The 20,410-nt window shown below is 31.7% G+C and overlaps 1 protein-coding gene across 3 annotated transcripts; it reads right to left on the bottom strand.

Annotated features, from left to right (window-relative positions):
* Positions 1 to 11,298: 11,298 nt before the first annotated feature.
* LOC128162100 (uncharacterized) lies at positions 11,299 to 18,600 on the bottom strand. 3 transcript variants are annotated; one of them, XM_052825297.1, is made up of 6 exons: positions 18,550 to 18,600; positions 17,892 to 18,092; positions 17,142 to 17,216; positions 15,754 to 15,909; positions 14,702 to 14,827; positions 11,299 to 11,722 (listed from the first exon to the last, which is right to left on the bottom strand). In XM_052825297.1, exons 1-6 carry the CDS (start codon positions 18,583 to 18,585, stop codon positions 11,684 to 11,686), a joined length of 633 nt encoding a protein of 210 aa, XP_052681257.1. In that variant the 5' UTR covers positions 18,586 to 18,600; the 3' UTR covers positions 11,299 to 11,683. The 3 variants fall into 3 exon arrangements, with proteins under 3 accessions (XP_052681257.1, XP_052681258.1, XP_052681256.1); XM_052825298.1 differs by having other exon boundaries at positions 11,301 to 11,722; positions 18,558 to 18,575; XM_052825296.1 differs by lacking the exon at positions 18,550 to 18,600 and adding an exon at positions 18,318 to 18,543 and having other exon boundaries at positions 11,306 to 11,722.
* Between the last annotated feature and the right edge of the window lie 1,810 nt (positions 18,601 to 20,410).

Below are 20,410 nucleotides of genomic sequence, written 5' to 3'. Positions count from 1 at the left end.
GCTGAGGACCAACCAAAAAAGAACCAAAAAGCGAGTCATATAAAATCAATTCATCATGTATTGATCAATTGTAACAAATCTCACACTTGAGCCGAGCTGTAGCTTCTAATCAAAAAGCTATACAGCAGGTTTCAAATAAATTTCTTGGAGCGTTGCGAAAAAGTCTGAACAGACTGATGGTAACGCAACGATAAAGACTTCACTTTACATTAAAATAGCTTTTTTTTCGACCGATTTTTTCAAGAAATAGTTCACCAACTGGTCTGACGAATGACGTTTGCAAGGGGAGGAGTTCTTCAAAAATCAATATTGCCTGGAGTGTAAGGTGTAAACTTCTCCATTGTCAGAAAAATTGGTTCACTTGTATTGTTCTATTATAGAGTTACGCTGTGTGCTTAAAAAAACTTGAATACCTAGCTTTGAATAAATAATTAGAAAATGGCCTATTGACACATTTGGATTAAAATCTTAAATCCCTGGCCCCGTTTTCTCTATTATTATTTCCCAATGATCTGCTCAAAGAATAGACGATTGTCCGACAAAAAATTACCCACCTTTCATGTCATTAACCAAATTATGATTAAATATTATTCAAGGTTCTTTTGGGAAATACCAGTATTTGGAGCCTTGTGGACGAGGTGAATCAGTCCAGAGTAAATGTGGATACTACAATTTTAAGTTAGGGTTATATAAGTTTTACGGCTTGTAATAAGAGATGTCAATTTTGCTCGGTTTGCTTGGTTGATTAATCGGAAGCTTTCGTCAAGCGATAGTACTCGATCATTTATTAGTCATATAAATCCTGTGGGTTTTTTTTTTCAAATCAATCAATACTACTATAATACATTTTATCTTATAAACTACAAAACATTTAAAATTTTATAATAATATTACATTATATTATTTTGTTAAAAAATAAATTGAAAAGTATTTTATTAAATTATCCGTTGGCAAATGACTTGGATTTTTCTTTTTGGGAGTTGATTTAAAGCAACTCTCCTATGTAGTTACTATGGCAAACCGGAAGTGAAACAGTGTTTGCACTTAACGAGGCCGGGTCTAATTAGTTCTGCCCTAGATTTTTTAATGAAATTTTTTACCTGAATTTCTATTAATATAATTATTATTTTAAGATTAAAAAATAAGACATTTACCACACCGTTTGTTTAGGGGGTCATCTCAAAGTTTGTTAGTCTTTAACATAGGACCCTATGGGATTTCGCTTGAAATGTATCGATTTTGCACATTTTTTTAAACTTCTGCCCTAGGGATTTCTTTTTCTGTTCTACATATTAAAGGTACTGCTAAAAGGCATCAAATGGTCAAATAAAAAAAACCTTTTACCTCCTGGTTTGTTCCAGGGGTCTTATAAAAGTTGATTTTTGTATGCCCAACTTCCCAGATTTGTCAGATAATGGCTATTTTTTATTTGACAAACGCGGAAAAGGTGATCTTTATAGTATTATTAAAGCATTCAGACATATTTAAGTAATAAAAAAATATATAACATCACATATTAAGGGTCATTAATATAAATTACATGGTTACTGTCTTGAAATATATGAATTAAGCTATATTTAGGCGGGTTAAGAAAACGTGACAGAGGGTTAGGCCTGCTGAACCCTCTTCACGTTTTCGACCCGAGCCCAAATATAGCTTATACTTCGAGACAGTTATGTTTATTCCACAATATAACATTAATTTTACGCATTAAACGAGCCATTTTCAACAAATTTCGCTGAATATCTGCAGTTGAAACTATCGCGCCATGGCGTCAACCAAGCAAAAAGATGACGTCACAATACAAATGAAACGCTGCGCGAAAGCGTGCGTACTCGTTCTGTACTCGGCCTCGTTAAGCACAAATCATCATCGCTGACAAGACTAAGTACTTTTAATTTTAATAATTGAAATTAAAATAATCGATAAATTCGATGTAATGTAGTCAAAAGCATTGTTTCTCAAGGGAACTTGTTTGTCAATACCTTGAAAATAGTCAGATTTAAAATTTTACATACATTTTAGTATTTTTTTGGCGTTTTGTTTTTTTTACGCCAGAGTTCAGTTTTTTAAATTTTACAAATGATTTATGTGGGTTTTTTAAGGCAGAGTTCAATTTTTAAATTTACACATGATTCATGTGGGGTTTTCCGTCTATAACTCGGAATTATTGTCGGAAAATCTAGATAATTTATATTAGAAAAATGTGCGTAATTGATCTAATATAGCCAAGAAACTACTTGCCATGAAAAATTAAATTTCTTTGATTTTTAAAAAAATAATAATCAATTAAATCAACTCCGGTTAGTACTTCAGTACTTTGGTTTTTTTTTGTGACGGTTACACATAATTAAGCCCATACCTTAAAAGTGACTTGCTCCTTGTTTTAGCATAGGAACAACAACAGCATCTTTACCCACTTGTTATGGTTACTATTTCCCTGTACATATGGTCAATCAACCTTGTTTTATGTCCTACAACATAAAAATGTGTAAGCCCAATCTTTGGATTTCTTTCTTTACTTAATGATAGTTAATGACCTTTGCATGTAATATAATGTATGTTTGTCAAAGTTTAAGGCAGAGCTAATCGTTAATTCACTAAGCAACTAGCATCCAAAAGACCTAACAAGACCTCACAAAAAAGGTATTGTATACATAGGGAAGTCACATATGATTCTTTTTTTTGAAAACTAACTAGTTGGATGTACACCCAATAGTATTTTACTTTATTTGAAAGAGAATATTGTGAAAAATCTTCTGTCCTGGTTTAAAAAAAAGGTATTGTAAACATAAGGAAGTCGTATGTGATTCTTCTTTGAAAACTAAACCAGCTTGTTGAATGTACACGCAATAGTATGTCACAAATCGAGTGCAGTTGTCTTTTTCATAAGCGGTATATTTTAAAACAATAGCATAACTATAGCTACAACTTTCAGACCGACAAACATGAATATTTCTGATAACAGTACTCGAATTAACGGTAGCTCACAAAAAGGGTCGTTTCAAGACATATATATCAGCATCATTCTAAGCACGAAATGTAGACAACCTTGCAAAATTAATTAACCTGTATTGCGTGAAAAGCGTGGGAAAATAGCATATGGAATTCCAATATATAAAGTTCTGTTTTGTCTGATATTTTCAATAAGAGTTTCTGATAATCCTCCCCCCCCCCCCCATCATCTTTTATTTCAAGTTTTGTAGTGTTTGATCAAAAAAGTAAACCAATGTATATAACTCAATCTAACATATTACGATTACTAGAATACCTACATATCTTATCTATAAAATGCGCCTTCTGATAACACCTCCTCTCTCCATTGTTGTATCGATTTATACGATACAATGGAGTAACTTTATATTCACTAGTCAAAATAGTTTAGGTTTTCTGTACCACGCCCTCTTGTTAACTATGATACACGCCTGATTAAAATTGCCTATTAGTCACCTTTGTGAACAAGTATGTATGACAGCCCAAATATATTGTTATACATGAAATTTACTATGCAAATGAAATGTCATGTTTTGTCTCAATGTCGCTCTATTTTCTTTCCAAAAAGAAAATGTTCTTTGTGAAATAGGTCTCCATGTCCATTGTTGCTTTTCTTTTAAAATTTTGATGCGACAATATGAAGATGAATTACCTTACTTTAATAAAATTGCTTCCTTTTTCCGATTTTTTTTTGTCAATTTCAGATTGGCTATTCAACTGATATCCTATCAGGTATGATGGTCCTCTCAAACTCATAAAGTTAATAATTAATGTACGCTGGCTATCATGTGAATGATTCTACACTTTTGAGCCTCCGTGTTTTTTCAAAAGACTTTCTTTCTTGGTAACACCCTCTGTCCTTTGTTGTTATCCTCTCTGACTCTAAAAATTAGAATTTTCATATATTCAAAGAATAATCTTTATTTGGTGTCATCATATGAGTCATCGTTTTTTTTTTCAATGATGAAACTGGTGTTTGAATCCAAATGATAATAGTTTATTGAACACAGTTGTAACTTATTTACTTTATCATACATTTTTGGCAATTCATTCATAATGTCGATAATTGGCCTATGTAAAATAACAAACTAATTCTACATATACACATTTTTATCGATATGCATCAGAAATCTTAATTATATAAAAATATACAAGATTGAGAATAGTTTGTTTATTACAAAAGGAGACATTATAATAAATCGTTAAAATATTTAACGTTTAAATTTTCATTTCTGTGCTAAACAAAAAAATTTGAAAACACCCAAGGTTGTTAAACATTCAGGTAAGATGTTTAAAAAATTCAGCATCTGATATTTTTGGACGTACCATGTTCTGTTGTCAATATTTGGGATACATTGAAATTCAGTGAACTGTTTTTGTGGTGTCAAAAGGGCCTTTAAAATACTAAATGGTACATGTGTATATCAAATTTTGAAGTTCTGATTTTTTCTCTTTATTGGAAACAAATGTAATGTCACAAAATTGTAAGTTTACTGTTTTATATAAAACACAACATGATATCACATTGTAAATTATGATCGTTTGATATTTTCTTGGTATTGAATTAATTGTCTTTTATGTTTTAATTATGTCATTTATTCACCTCTCAAGACCAATCAGTTAATATTCAGTTTACTAAATGGCGGGCCTTCATCCTAGGAAAACCAAACTTTACACAGGGCTTTTCTAGGAGCAACTTCGCCATGACTCTTTTAGGTTGAAAACAAGATATTTCAACAACTAATATAATTCTAGTATTTCCTGGACATATTTGCTTACTTTGAGGTAGTGCTGTCCTGTTAGGTAGTTGATTTCAAGTAATCTAGACAACGAGAATAATTATTAATAGGTACGGAGTGAACTACCCTGGAAAGGCCTCACTTCTTAAGGGCCCCGAGTAAATCTCAATCAGTTTTGCTTGGGTGGTAGATGGCTCTGTAGGGGGGGGGGGTCAAAAACAATTTATTCAAACTATGCTTCTTTATTCATTGTTTGTATAATCGTATGAATAAAATATTTCTTCGGTTTATTGACAAAAAGTATATTGTTATCTGTAGAAATACAGTATTCAAATAGAAATTCAATAACGTGGGACTCAGGAAAATAATAGCCATAACTATATTATTTAAATAACCATGGCAGAAGAAACACAATGACGCAATTTCTAAAAATGTGTATGGGAAATTCCATGATATCTGTGAACTATTGACAATGTTTCATTTTCTTCAGATTAACATGGCACCAAAAAAAAATCCGACTTAATTTACTTTATTCCTGTTTATAAAAAGTCAAGTTATCACTTCAACAAGTTGTTTTGATTAAGTTTTTTTGGTAATCAAGATTTGAAATATTCATTTTCATATCGCCTATTGAAATATGTAAATAAATGCCACCTACTCAGCTTTTGAATAGTTATTCGAATAGGTGATAATACTTATTCAAATGGAATTGATCATATGACTGATTCAAATAGATGATATTTCGAATGGGTATTATCACTGTTATTACTGTTCACTCTAATGTTGAATTGTCACCAAATAATCTCTATCATCTGGACACGTAAACTGCATATGTGCAGTGTTTTCATGTGTTTACAGTTTTTTTTTAATATGAATTTTTGTTAGATAATGTTTAATAACACAAAAGCACACAATCACACAGAAGTATGTAAGTTTGATTTACATTTGAATTTATACACATAAGCGAGCTACACGTAGGAGCGAAAAGTTAATGATGTCGGCAAGGTCACGTTTACGTGATATGGTTGGATATTATTCGTTTCTTTCGTAGTACCCCCATTAACTGAAAAAATGCTTTTCTTTGTTAAGGCAGACCATTCAGTTACTTTTAGATTCTCTTTTGCGAAGTCAGTGACTTAAAATTGCTAAATTATGTTTCTACTGAATGGTGAACATTATTATTATGCTTTTAAAAAAAAGTTCTAACCCTATTTACTTTATTTTGATCTTCCCTAACAAAATATAACCATTAAGTAGAATTTAAAAAGGCAGAATGGTGGCATCGAAATAGTGACTTTAACTGGCAACATCAAGTTATTTTAAAATATGTGTATTTCAAATATTTCAACGCATTTCTCGGTCGGGTTTATTTGTGCCATACTTCATTTTTATCGTTTTAAAGACCCCTTTTTATACAGCCTCCTTCGTTTTTGGAAAAGTGTTTGATTAATCGTGTATGACGGAGGTGATTTTAAAAAATGATGATAATATAAATAGGTTCGGTGAGGAATTTCAAACGATACATTTGTTTGTGTGAATGAATTAGCGGGTTTCTTTGATGTATTCTTTTTTTTTTACCTGTAAGTTCCGTAAATGTTACAAAGTATTAATTTACATAATTAACTAATGGCGTATAGAATTGCATGAACGATTTAAGAATATCAAATGCTTTCATAATTCAGATACTGATAAGCAATTCTTAACCCCTCTCATTCTGGTCTAATTTGGAATCCACCTGATTTTTCCGTAACATTTATTTGAAGTTTTTGCAAAGCTATTCAATAAATATAGTTGAAATCAGTCAATTTACCAAAAACTGATTATTATAGTGAATTGCTATATATTGATTATTTCGATCTTAAATTTCCAAATTTGTTTTTCTAAGTACTGTTTTTTTCGAAGTTATAATTGACAACTGGTCAATTTTACATTAGGCTTTATCGCTGTTATTGACCAGCTGGTTAATTTTACTGTAAGCTCTGTGCAGAATAATAATGCCAGTGCAACGATCGTACATGTATTAACAGGCAGTTTTTCATGAATCTATAAGTAAATCGTTTTGCTCTTTGTTATTTTTTTTCCTTAAAATTCTTCGTCAGCAGCTGAAAATAGAAATCGGTATGATAGGTTGATTGGACTATTTGGTTGATCTGTCCGTTTGATCCTTATGTAATAAAAATATAAACGCTTTGCTTTAAATATTATTTATCAATGGTAAAAATGGCGCTTAAAGAAAAAATAACCAAATAATTAAAGTGTTTTAAATTCTTTTTATTTAGTGTAATCTGAATATGGAAATGTTCTATATTTAAACGATATCAATTTAAACATAAATTAAGTTGACAGGAACTGTACATATCGAATTAAGTATTTGTGGAAATGATGTTTTTATGCAGCTAGAGATTAGACATCGATATGAGAGGTTCAGTTCCCCAAATGACTCTCTTGAATCTGTTAGGCCCAATTTTGTAATAAAAATATATCATAATATTTGTTTAAAATTATACTTCATTATATAATATTATGCCTATAATGACCGTCTTTCTGTTTGTCTGTCATTTTCTACTTTGTCCTTCTAAGTGATGGGTTGTTTTTTTCGAAGTTATTGACATACTGGTCAATTTTACATTTACATGTAGCTCTGTGCTGAACAATAAATCCACTTCCACGATAGGACATGTATACACACGCAGTTTCTCGTGAATCTGGACTATCTGATTATGATTAATTTGATCCATATATTGATAGTCTTTTTAAATAGTGTAATATTAAGATAAACATCTTCCATATAAAAAGTATATATGGCTTTGCTATGATTTAGTCGATCTAAAATAGACGTATGGATTTGTGAAAGTAAATATCTTATGGTGGTATTTTGTTTGCTCCTCTTATTTTCTTTCGTCTTCGTCAGCAGCTAGAGAATAGAAATCAGTATGAAAGATCGACTGGACTTTCTGGTTGATCTGTCCGATTGGTCCGTATTTGGATATAGAGAAGAAAATATAAACGCGTTGCTTGAAATATTATTCATCAGTGGTAAAAATAGCACTTTGAGAAAAAAATGCCAAATAAAACCAATAAATGTTCAATATATTGTTTATGTATTCTGACAGTTGGTTAATGTGGGGATTTTACCCAAATTACTGATATTTTTATTTGGTATTTGCATACATTAATACTGCGTCTGTGCAGCTAGAGAATAGACATCGATATAAGAGGTCGAATTCTCCAGATGACCTTCTCAAATCTGTTGGGTCTATAATTGAATAAAAATATACATGTATCATAAAATTTGTTTAAAATTAAACTATATTATCTATTCATATACTAATAATAGTTCAGAACTGTCGAAAAAAGGGTCTTCGTTTATAACAGTAAATCTAAAGAAATTGTAAAAAAAAATTAAAGAAGTAAGTTTATAATTTAAAACAATTTTAAAATGTTCAATCCTTTTTAATTTGTTGAAGAAAATGCGGTATACTTGATCTAGCGGTAATGAGTATTATCAGTCCCCTACCGGTGAAACTTTATCTCTTATCGCTAACTGTTTGTTTGTCCGTCTGTCTGTCATTTCCTACTGTGTCTTTCTAAGTACTGGTTTTTTTCCAAAGTTAGTGACAAATTGGTCAATTCTACATTTACTTTTGTCCCAAATAATGATATGAGTGCCTTATTGGTATTTATCCTACCGCTGATGGCGCAGTTTCCTAGGAATTAATTGGTGGATTATTTTTGATATTCATTAATTTTTTTTTCTTCATCGACAGCAGCTAGAGAATAGAAATCAATATAAAAGGTCGACTGGACTTTCTCATTATGATTAGGTTGATCCATATTTCGATAATCTTTTTAAATAGTGTAATATTAAGATAAACCTGTTCCATACGAAAAGTGTATATGGCTTTGCTTTAATTTAGTTGATCTAAAATAGACGTATGGATTTGTGAAAGTAAATATCTTATGGTGGAATTATGTTTGCTCCTCGTTATTTTCTTTCGTCTTCGTCAGCAGCTAGAGAATAGAAATCAATATGAAAGATCGACTGGACTTTCTGGTTGATCTGTCCGATTGATCCGTATTTGGATATAGAGAAGAAAATATAAACGCGTTGCTTGAAATATTATTCATCAATGGTAAAAATAACACTTTGAGAAAGAAATGCCAAAAAAAAACCAATAAATGTACAATATATTGTTATTGTATTCTGACAGTTTGTTAATGTGGGGATTTAACCCAAATTACTGATATCTTTATCTGATATTTGCATACATTAATACTGCGCCTGCGCAGCTAGAGAATAGACATCGATATAAGAGGTCGAATTCTCCAGATGACGTTCTCGAATTTGTTGGGTCTATAATTGAATAAAAATATACATGTATCATAAAATTTGTTTAAAATTAAACTATATTATATATACATATAATAAAAATAATAGTTCAGAACTGTCGAAAAAAAGGTCATCGTTTATGACAGTATATGTAAAGAAATTGTAAAAAAAAAAATTAAAGAAGTTAGTTTAAATTTTAAAACAATTTTAAAATGTTTCAATCCTTTTTAATTTGTTGGAGAAAATGCGGTATACTTGATATAGCGGTAATGAGTATTATCAGTCTCCTATCGGGCAAACTTTATCTCTTATCGCTAACTTTTTGTTTGTCCGTCTGTCTGTCATTTCCTACTGTGTCTTTCTAAGTACTGGTTTTTCCAAAGTTAGTGACAAAGTGGTCAATTCTTCATTTAGTTTTGTCCCAAATAATGATATGAGTGCCTTATTGGTATTTTTCCTACTGCTGATGGCGCAGTTTCCTAGGAATTAATTGGTGCACGCATTATTTTTGATATTCGTTATTTTTTTCTTCTTCAACAGCAGCTAGAGAATAGAAATCAATATGATAGGTCGACTGGACTATCTGATGATGATTAATTTGATCCATATTTTGATAGTCTTTTAAAATAGTGTAATATTAAGATAAACATGTTTCATATTAAAAGTATATATGACTTTGCTTTAATTTAGTTGATCTAAAATAGACGTATGGATTTGTGAAAGTAAATACTTTCCGTGATGCAGAATAGAAATCGATATGAATGGTCGAATTCTTCCAACTCTCTCGAATCTTTTGGGTCCACATTTGTAATTAAAATATATTATATTATTTATTAAATAAATGCATTGTGCTTGATATGAAATACTTATAGATCAGAAATGTGGCAAACAGTGGATATTGTTTATGGCATTAAAGCCATAGAAATTTGTAGAAATACTTTCTTTTAAAAAATGAAGTTAAATGTGTTTTTTTTTTTAAATTATTAAAAAGAACTAGATGTTCATCAGGCCTCTTCAGGTTCAGATTTATAAGTAAATAACTTTAGTAGCTGTCTTTGTTTACTTGAAATATACTTGTTATAACTAATTATTAAAGAAAATGAAGTATGATTGGCCTAGTGGTGATAAAAATTATTTACCCCTTACTGGTCAATATAATTAAAATTATATCCTTTAGCCCGCTCAGGTAGATCGCTACGTAGTGTAGCAATCTACATGAGCGGATCAAACGATCTGATATTAAGCAAATTGCCTACCAGTGGAACAGGAAGAAAATGTATGATCTTAATCGCTGTCTTTCCGTCTGTCGGTCCTTCTATCCAACTTCGTTTTCCATGCTTTTTTCGTTATGGTTTACTGAATTGATCTGAAGCCTGCTGTTTACCTTTAACAATAAGAAACTACATATGATAGAAAAAGTGGTTTTAAACGATTCGTTTTTACTTTTGTATGTTGCTTATGCAATACCCTCGTAATGATTTTCTCTATTTTGCAATCACTGCTTTGATTCACCAATTTTTTTTTTAAATTCTTTTTATTAGCAGCCTAGCTGAACAGAATTAGTCGGTCTATTCCTTTTTTTCAATTTAACGTCACCGTGTGGGCTCCTCTTGAATTAAGGGGGCTGAGAGGTCAACAAATTAGCTATCAGATACCATTATGAAGAAAAGAATTTTTTATCATTTGCATGCGGAGGGGACTAGTTTAGTCTTTATCGTAGTCGGTCATTCTGTCCAAGGTTCGTTTTCAAAACTTCCGTTATGGAATGGTAGAATGATTTTTAAAATTGTTGTGTAGATTTTTAATAATTAAGACATTATAGATCGGTAAGGAGTTTACAGATAATGAATAAATTAATTTTTAACGACCACTCTTTACACATCGGGTTTGTCTTTCGCCAAATTATCTCGAAACCTCTTTGGTACATACAACGACAAATAAAGTTGCGGGTAAGAAACATATATTGCTAATGATAAATTATACTAGTTCTCTCAGAATGCTTGTTTAAAGAGTAACAGGTTTAGTGTGTTAATCATGCCTTTGTAAATTGTATAAGTACAATGTAATCTGTAATATAGAATTCATGTGTTTTTTAAGTAAAGATGAATTTTTAGTGTTTGTTGTTGTTTTTTATGTGTGTTTATTTATTTATTCATTTTTAGTTATACAAGAAAATCAACATTGCCATGATAAAAGGTTGACAGTAAAACAGGTTTTTATTGAGTTTTTATTGAGGTTTAGAATTTTCAAATTTTACAATATTTGACCCCCCAAAAAAAGAATTAAAAATTTATAAAAGTCTCAGCGGGATTTGAACTCATGACATATATTCATAGCTCAGGCTCTAACTAATTCCTCTACATTGTTAAGTAACAATATTGGGAAAGAAAGAAAAAATATAAGAAATTACTTGATTTCATTCTTTATTTTGATAAAAAGTACGTCACAATATGAAGTTGTCCCATACCACCTTAAAACATACAAATAAGGAAAATTACATAGGAATGATAAAATATGACAAAGAATACGCATGATTCTATAAGCTTATGGACATGTTTGAACCCTGCTGTACAATTTAGTGCGTTTGAACGACCGTGTTTCCTCCTATGACGTAATCAGTTCAAGTGATTAATTCTGCGTCTAGTTTGACATCTTTTTTCTGGGGAAAAAAGAAAATATATAATAAATGATTCCGCACACTTAATACTGTCAATCTCTTTTTTAGCTCACCTAAGCTGAAAGCTCAAGTGAGCTATTCTGATCACATTTTGTCCGTCGTCCGTCTGCCCGTCCGTCTGCCCGTCCGTCTGTCCGTCCGTCTGTAAACTTTTTACATTTTGAACTTCTCCTCTAAAACCGCTTATCCAATTTCAACCAAATTTGGCACAAGGCATCCTTATGGGAGGGCGAATATAAATTGCAGAAATAAAAGTCTGATCTGTATTCAAAGCGGAGAAAACCTTGAAACTGTAGAAAAAGGGAGTGCGTTTTTAAAAATCTTCTTCTCAAGAACTACCTAGTCCAATTCAACGTAGTTTAATTTAAAATAAATTATCCTTATGGGAAGGAAAATATAAATTGCAAAAATTAAGTGCTAATTCTGTTTCAAATCTGAGTTATTACGAAAATAATAATAAAGGAAAGGCGTGTTTCAATCAGTTTAATAGCTTCGGGATCGGCATACGGTAAAATGGGTAGGCAAGACTTGGCCTGAACAAAACAAAAGATTGGCAGGTATTAATCTGCCAATCTCATTAAAATTTAAGGATATTTTACGGACCAGTATATTTGTATTCGCTGTAAATATTGCTGCGAAATAATGCGTATTTGGAATTGACGATTGCCGATCTGCCCCGGCTTTTATTTTGCTACGGCCTGAGTTTGCATACCCATTTTACCAAGACTCGTATTCCATACTTCTAAAACGAGGTTCTTTGTTTAAAGCAGCCATGACATTATACGAAAAAGGGTCGATCTGACTATGATGAATTTTCTTGATGTGCAACAGTTCGCGTATGAAGGAAAAGTTTTGAAACATGCAAAATATATTGGTGCCGATTTTGTGAAGTAAATTGAGGCTAAATATTTCAATACGTTGACAGTTTTCACACATGACGTTGGTGTTAGCTTGTTCTGATTTTCGTTTCGTTTTCATTATTTATGCTTTGTAACCTGGGAACTATCGTCTGTATTTCGTGATTTTTAGGTATCAAATCAAACAGAGACTTCGGTAAATCAAACAGTTAACTGTTTACCTGCGCAAATTAAGCAAAATTTGATGTATCAAAAAAGTACTGAAATACAATTCCTTCTATCGGTAATTCGGCATTATCTTTTGCGTAATGGTAGATTAATGCAATAGGTTTTGTTGAGATGCTCGGCATTTTGTCGAGTTTATTCAGTTTAAATAGAGTTTGATATCGCTGATGGAAATATGTAGGTATATACATGTATATATATGATTCATTTCGAAAAAATAAATTGTGTTCTTTATTTGTTATAGTGCATGTTTCTTGTGTTTAATTATTTACAATTTCTATTTACTAACCATATTTGAGTGTTAAGCTTCGAATTATAAGCAAGATACAGAGATTTGCTCACAATTCTATGTTTGTACATAGATCTTAAAAACTCTTAAAAATTTTAATCTTAAAAATATTAAAAAAAGTAAAAAATTGGTTAATATTTCTTGAGAAAATTTTCAAAGTCTCTTCTTCCAGAAACCAACTATAACAACTTATTGTATTGTAAACTTAACCCTTTTTCGTCATTATTACTCCTACTTACATGTGATCATTGACTGTGTTTGGTTTGTTTTCATTGGTATAAACTGATTTTGAACCTCAAATACCAGTGAAATGGTCTTGAGTGAAAAAAAGAATTGAAAATCTTAGGCCATTCTTTTTTTCCATTTTAAATGCTGAATAGGAAATACCAAGTTAAAAATCTTAAGCTGAATGTAATGAACTCATGTGAACAAAATATGACTCAAACCTAGGCGAACTGTGAGCTCTGTATCTTGCGTATAATTCTACGATTGATGCTGAAATTTTGGTAGAACATTAGAAATTCTCTATGAATAAGAGTATGTTAAATACTTGTACAAACAAAATAAAAGAATGATATTCTGTATATACCTACTCTCTGGGAGCCCCTCTTTATATAATAAATAATGTGAAATCTACATCAATTTTGATAGTTTTTCCGACACACGTAAATAAAAACGACATCTTTAAAACAGTTTTCATAGTTCTGACACATTTCTGTTGCGGGTATAAAGTAATTATCGCTATTCCTTAGAAAATATCACAGCGGAAAATTATCCTGGTAAGTACGCAAAGTAAATAACAGTCATTTAATTATAATGGAGAAGACAAATAAATTTTTTGAATGTTTTTAATTTGAGGAATTGAGCACATTGAGGTACAATTTTCTTCTTCACATCTATACATGTAGGATTTTTTAAATAAAAAACAATAACTATATATATATATATATATATATATATATATATATATATATATATATATATATATATATATATATATATATATATTTAAATACAATAACTAGTAAGTAGTTGATGAAAAAAATGTACCTATATGATCTCATATATTTTGATCGCTTTACAAAATGGGGGGGGGGGGGGGGGGGGGCAGAACGAAAATATAGGGAATTGGAAGTTAACAACTTAACAGTGTACCCCTACCAAATGTTTAGTTTTATATCTTGCGTAGGATTTTCTTATTCTGGTAAAAAAAAGTATTTCATGAAGGTACAATGTCAAAGATTACGTGTATGCAAAAACAAGTGTAAAATTCGAATACTTTACAATATTTATTTTTTGTTATTCTACCGATGGACCATATGGCATAATATCTTTTGAACGCCCATTGTTGCTCAGGTGAGCGATGTGGCCCCATGGGCCTCTTTATTAACTGAAGGTTTAGTTTCAACAAACTTTATGCGTCTGGTTATTTCGCAATGAGTTTCTTTTTTTACATATAGGAAAACTTTGTGAGCTAGGTTTTGAGGAATAGGAACCCCCAGAAATAGCCGGGGCAACATTCCAGAAGGTGATTATGTTTATTACAAGAGAGAGAGAGAGAGACAGACAGACAGACAGACAGAGGCTTACTTCGTGCGACGCTGGGATTTTCTTGGCAATTTTTCTTCTCCATTCTTCCTCGCCCCTCTGGCGCATTAAGGCGTGGTGACGCCATATCCTGTCACACGCTGAATTTCTTATCACTGCTTCTCTTTTCTATGCATGCAAATATTAAACAATAAACATTCTTGCAGGAGGGAAATTCTGGCAAAAAAGTCTTTTTATATCTATAATTTTAGTCTCAATTATATCATTTCCTGTAGTCTTTCGTAAATTGCTTTTTTCAAAAGATGTAAGTTGAATTATGTTCAAGACACAATGTAGTATCGAGAATCGAGATCGATGATAATGTTGCTATCGTATCGATATCATTTCACTATCGTCAAACACCATTTTCCATTACCTAAGAAGTTATTTGCAACAATGTTGTCTTAAATTGGCTTTATATCAACGATATCGTATCGATTTCGATTTGCGAATGTCAACAACTGTTGTTATTAATTTACGGTGTCAACATTTATATCGATATCGAAGATATCGTACTTAAATGTCGATTCGCTAACTTCAACCGTAGAGACATTGCACATCATTACTTTATACAGCTATACTTTGTGTTGAAATCGACGATATTGTATCGATATTATATTGCAATTGTAAAACTCCATATTCATTATTTTGCATTAATGTCTAATTTGTGACGTTATCTTACCATGGTATCGATATAGACGATATCGTATCAATATCGATTTGCCTACATCAAATAGGCAAATACAAAAAGTTAAAGCTGATATCGATATCGTCATATTGTGTACGATTGGACATGTAGGTGTAAGTTAGTTTGAAAGGGGGAAGGAAGGGTGGAACAGTTCTAGTATATTCTAACCCGTCTAATAAATTTTACAATCAATAAATCCGTTTATACAGTGGTATATATTGTTGCTTTACATTTGCTAAAATCGGGGATTTTTAAAGCGTAACGGTTATTTTTATATCATTCGGTATATTTTTAACATTTTCTTCCTGGCTTGACGCTTTTCAGTATGTTTAGTTCTTTGATTATTGAATGGATTTGATTTTCCTACCTTCTCCTCTTCTAACCACAGCTTGTTATATAGCTGATGGGCGTTTCTCTCATTCTCTTCCCGTCTAGCCTCGTTCTGAGAGACCAGCTGGGTACAGTAATCGTCAAACTGTTCCATCTTCTCACGTACTATATTTTCAATCTTCAACCACCGACCCTAATTGTTAAAAATTGCGAAAAGTGATTTCTTATTCAGTCAATGAAAAAATAACAAAATATTTTTCACTTTAGAACCATTTTTACAATACCTTGGACTTTCGGTATAGGACGTAACTATCTGTTTCTTCCATCAAAACAAGTTATAAATGACGCTGGTTTTGGATGAAATATTGTAAGCCTTCTGTCTTACAGGATCCTATTGAGGGTCAGCTCAAGCTTATGGATGACAAGTCCAGTATTTCTTTCTCAAGCGGTTTTATTAAGCGTGATCGTAGTTACAATAACATCAGTTAATAGCAGCCCAAATCAGGAGTCTCAGAATCTATCTCTATAAGCGGAATCTCTAAATCTCTTTCTCTCTCTCTCTCTCTGTTCAACATCATTTTACATGGGTATATATAACATTTTACTTATGATGGACAGTTCTGACTAGTTCGGCCCATTTACGACGATCATGAGTGAACATTTAGTGTTCAAAATTAAGATTAATAGTTTATTCCTAAATAAAGTAACAGAACCGTCAAAACTGCCAATCAAAGAGTCTGGATGCAGGATTTGAGTCTCCGAGTCCTGGGTCTCGGAGTCCCCCACCTAGTATGAGGCATCACTTACTCATAATACGTTCATTCATACACGGCATAAAAGGTTACAAAGGTTAATATATAGAATACACAATACATGAGTCAATATAGAGTACTAGAGCTATCGTTGCAGACACAGAATCGCCAAATATGTCACTTGTTGTTAAACTCTCAATTTGGATATTATTATGCCCGTATTATGCACCTGGTTTCATAACATCATTTAGGAATACTACGCATTGCTACAATGGTCACAGAGTTCATTCTGTCAATTATCATTAACACCATTCAGTGCACAGCATCTAGGTACACATAAATATCATAGTGACCATTATGTAATACTAGCAATTCAAGGTCATTGCATGGCTATCTGTTTACAATATGCATAGATTCGGTAGTCTATAGTTAGCTCAAAAGCCAGAAAAATTTTGTTGATTTAAAAGAGCCATGGCTGAGTGGCAAGCAATGAAATAGACAGTCCTACGTCACATTGCTGTTTGACACAACTCCCCAAAGTCCAAGCTATTGTTAAAATGGGTCTAATTGTTAACATGTTATATTAAAGCCCATGCAGGCAGCGGAGGTACGTTTAAGGGAACTGAATCTCTTGGAGAGAGAGAGAGAGAGAGAGAGAGAGAGAGAGTCTTACCTCGTTTCTCTTTCCCAGTTCCTCTTTGTAGACCAAATTCTGTGTTTCAGAAGACTTTTGAGTGGAGCCTGTAGTCTTACAAAAAAGAAAAGGTAACACAATCTAAAATACACAATTTACAAGTCTTAGTCTTTAAGATCCAGGAACATTTTTTTCTTCAGTTTCAAGAATCTTTTACACTGAAAGATTCTTGAACAATCTTAATTTGGTAATTTCTATAAATATTAAAGAGGATGGGACTAATTGCATATATTCAGTATAATCCCATTTCGCGTTTACAATACCTAATGCAAAAAGTATGAACATTTCAATATGTGCTATATTTTGAAAACCTTTTTAGGTAAATATTTTCAATAAATGCTACAACTTTTGATAGGTGAGTTGTTTAATTCAGTCTCTAAACCTTATGATTTAAAGATTGGTCCCAAATTAGTTTTAAATTTAGTAAATCCTCAGCTGACTTAAGAGGTATGTCTTCAATACGTCGCGAGTTATAAATCCCCAAAAAGTTTTTATGCGGGTTAAATACATGTAACAGTCCATTTTTCAGTTATACTTTGTTCAGACATATATCTGCAAATCTATTATATTATTCCATTTGAGTCATTTGTTTCAACCTTTAAATTTACCGGTATGATTTTTTCTTATGAAACATAACAAGCGGACAAACATGTTTTTAAATCATCGTTTAGTACTGCCGTAGATATACAAGAGTCTCCGTCTACTTCACAGAATGAATAATCATAAAACCTTTCTTTTTTGTGGCACTCTTTTCATTTTAGGAAGTTCTCTGTCGACCCCAAGATGAGTGAGTAAGCTCGGGAAACTGGAATCCCAGTACTGAGTTGATCCGATGTACCGACTTCCGGTTGAGGGAAAGTCGCCATTTTTCTCGAGGTCATTTCCAAAGCTGTCATCGATATTGTCTTCTACTATTGTGCGATTACTATCCTGAATACGGAAAACAAAAATCAAAATACAATTTAGTTACTCTCACATGTTAATTTTCTTGTTCTCAAAAAGATTGTAACTAGTATATAATAGGTAGCCTACATTTTTTTCCTTAGATTTCAAGTCATACATGCTTTCCATATTATGTAAAAACAATTCCAGATATATATCCTACTATTACAATAGCAAATTAAATAAATCAAAACATAAATAATTATTGTTTACCATTTGAAGATAAGTCAGGCTAGATTTAAAGACCATTCGAATTTTAAAAAATCACTACAAATTCACACCAGTCTGTTGTTTACAACCGCATTATGCTCTGGCAAATATATCGGCAAGTCCATTATATACAAAAAGATTCATGAGGCATGCAAGCGCACATTGTCTTTGTCAGGAATAAAAAAAACATAAAATTCCTTCAATATAGTAATTATGTCACTAACTTTGCACGCACCAAATTACCATAAGTTAGTTTTGGCGTTTGGGACATTCCTATTTATTTGTAGATATGAGGTCATGCGTTCTGATGTATTAACTTGATATTAAGAGAGGGAGGCGAAGTCTATCTGTAAAAGAAAGAAATGTTCGTAGTGTCAAGTGTCTCAATGAAAGACTAATCTCAAACGCATTGACGACTATGTTGACAAAGGTAGATATGGATGAAGCATGGCTAAACAAAATCCGATAAACTGCTTTACTTAACTGTACGCTGATTTACGTACAACAATCCATCGTTTTATCATATCGTTTTCCACTGGTTTGACTCATTTGCCGCGATTAAATTTTTATTTCAAATGACGCACTCAACACGAAAAACATTGAAGTCGGTCACGTGATCAAATAGATAGTCGATCATGTGATTTTGTAGATTGCGTGACTAAATACGGGAGCAGAAAAAAACTGTTGAATTCAAAGTTTGTCCAAAGTTCTCAAAATATGTTTCATTAACAAATTCAGAACACAGCGTTATGCATATGAGTACATGAATATCTTGTCAAGCATTGTAATTTATTAACAAGTGATCTAAAATTAAGTTCTATGTCTTCCATGCAGGCTTGGGGCGAATTACATTGTAAAGTAATGCATTACTTTACCATTACTTCATGAATTAGGGCATTAAATTACCATTACCATTACTTAATTTTCTTGAAGTAATACATTACATTACCATTACATGGGTAAAGTAATGCATTACCATTACCATTACTTTGTGAAAAGGCAATAAGTTTTAAAAAAGTAATTTAAAAGCTAAATAAAGAGTTTTTGTTAATGTTTCATAAATAAATGCTTAAACATATTTACAGGTTCATGTTTACTATCAGGTGCAAATTTCATGACTTATACAAGATTGCTGTTGCACTAATTAATGATATTCAAAGTTTCACAGGTTTCATCTTTTAACTGCATCCAGTCGGGTGTCAAAATCCAAGATATATAAGTGTTCAAGTAATAATAGAAAAAATACATGAATCCTGTATTTTCTATCACTCCAAACTATTTTACTTAATACATATTTATACAACAGAGAGAGAGAGAGAGAGAGAGAGAGAGAGAGAGAGAGAGAGAGAGAGAGAGAGAGAGAGAGTAAAATTATTTTCAATTGGGTTTTAATACTGGAAGTAATTGTTAAGCTTCAAGAGATCATGGTTATTGGACACTGCGTTCTTTTTAGTGCATTCATTTTTGCTTTTAAGGGTGTATGTATGTGCTCCATTCTAATGGAACAGTTAAGAGAAGGGTGGGAATTGGGGTGTTAAGCACCTCTTAAAATAATAGATTGTTTTGATACTTAGATTATCCTGGGGGCACTGTGTGTTGTTGACACATTCTTTATAGTAAAGAATCCATTGAATGTTCAACTAATTGGAGTACACTTTTCAAATTATTTGAAATTCTTAATAACAAGACTCTTAAAATGTTATGAAATTGTGTTGATATAGCCAGTTACATTGACAATTTAAGAATGGATTTTTTATTTTTTTTTTAACATGCTTAATCTTACAACTAAAATATTTTTATCTCAAGAATTAATTTTCTTCTTTAAAACAATTTTTAATCAAATATAATTTCAGTTATTCAATTCATTATGATTTTACAAATTAACATGCATAATAGTAATGCAAAGTAATGCCATGTAATGCCATGTAATGCCAGCATTACACTAGATTTTTGAAGTAATGCATTACATTACCATTACTTGTAATGCTAAAATTGTGGCATTACACAATACTAGCATTACTTTGAAAATATGTAATGCATTGCAATGCATTACCATTACATTTAGCATTACCCCAAGCCTGCTCCCATGATACAAT

This window comes from Crassostrea angulata, chromosome 9, assembly GCF_025612915.1.
Source record: "Crassostrea angulata isolate pt1a10 chromosome 9, ASM2561291v2, whole genome shotgun sequence".
Classification (NCBI taxonomy): Eukaryota; Metazoa; Mollusca; class Bivalvia; order Ostreida; family Ostreidae; genus Magallana; species Magallana angulata.
The sequence above is the reverse complement of the archived record's forward strand: the minus strand, read 5'-3'. Positions and strand labels throughout refer to the sequence as shown.

Coding starts and splice junctions, on each gene's coding strand:
- LOC128162100 (XM_052825297.1), bottom strand. CDS start 18,585: ATGTCCCAAACGCCAAAACTAACTTATGGTAATTTG. Junction 18,093..18,549: donor AACTAACTTATGGTAATTTG/GTGCGTGCAAAG, acceptor TTCCGTATTCAG/GATAGTAATCGCACAATAGT. Junction 15,910..17,141: donor AACTGGGAAAGAGAAACGAG/GTAAGACTCTCT, acceptor TTTAACAATTAG/GGTCGGTGGTTGAAGATTGA.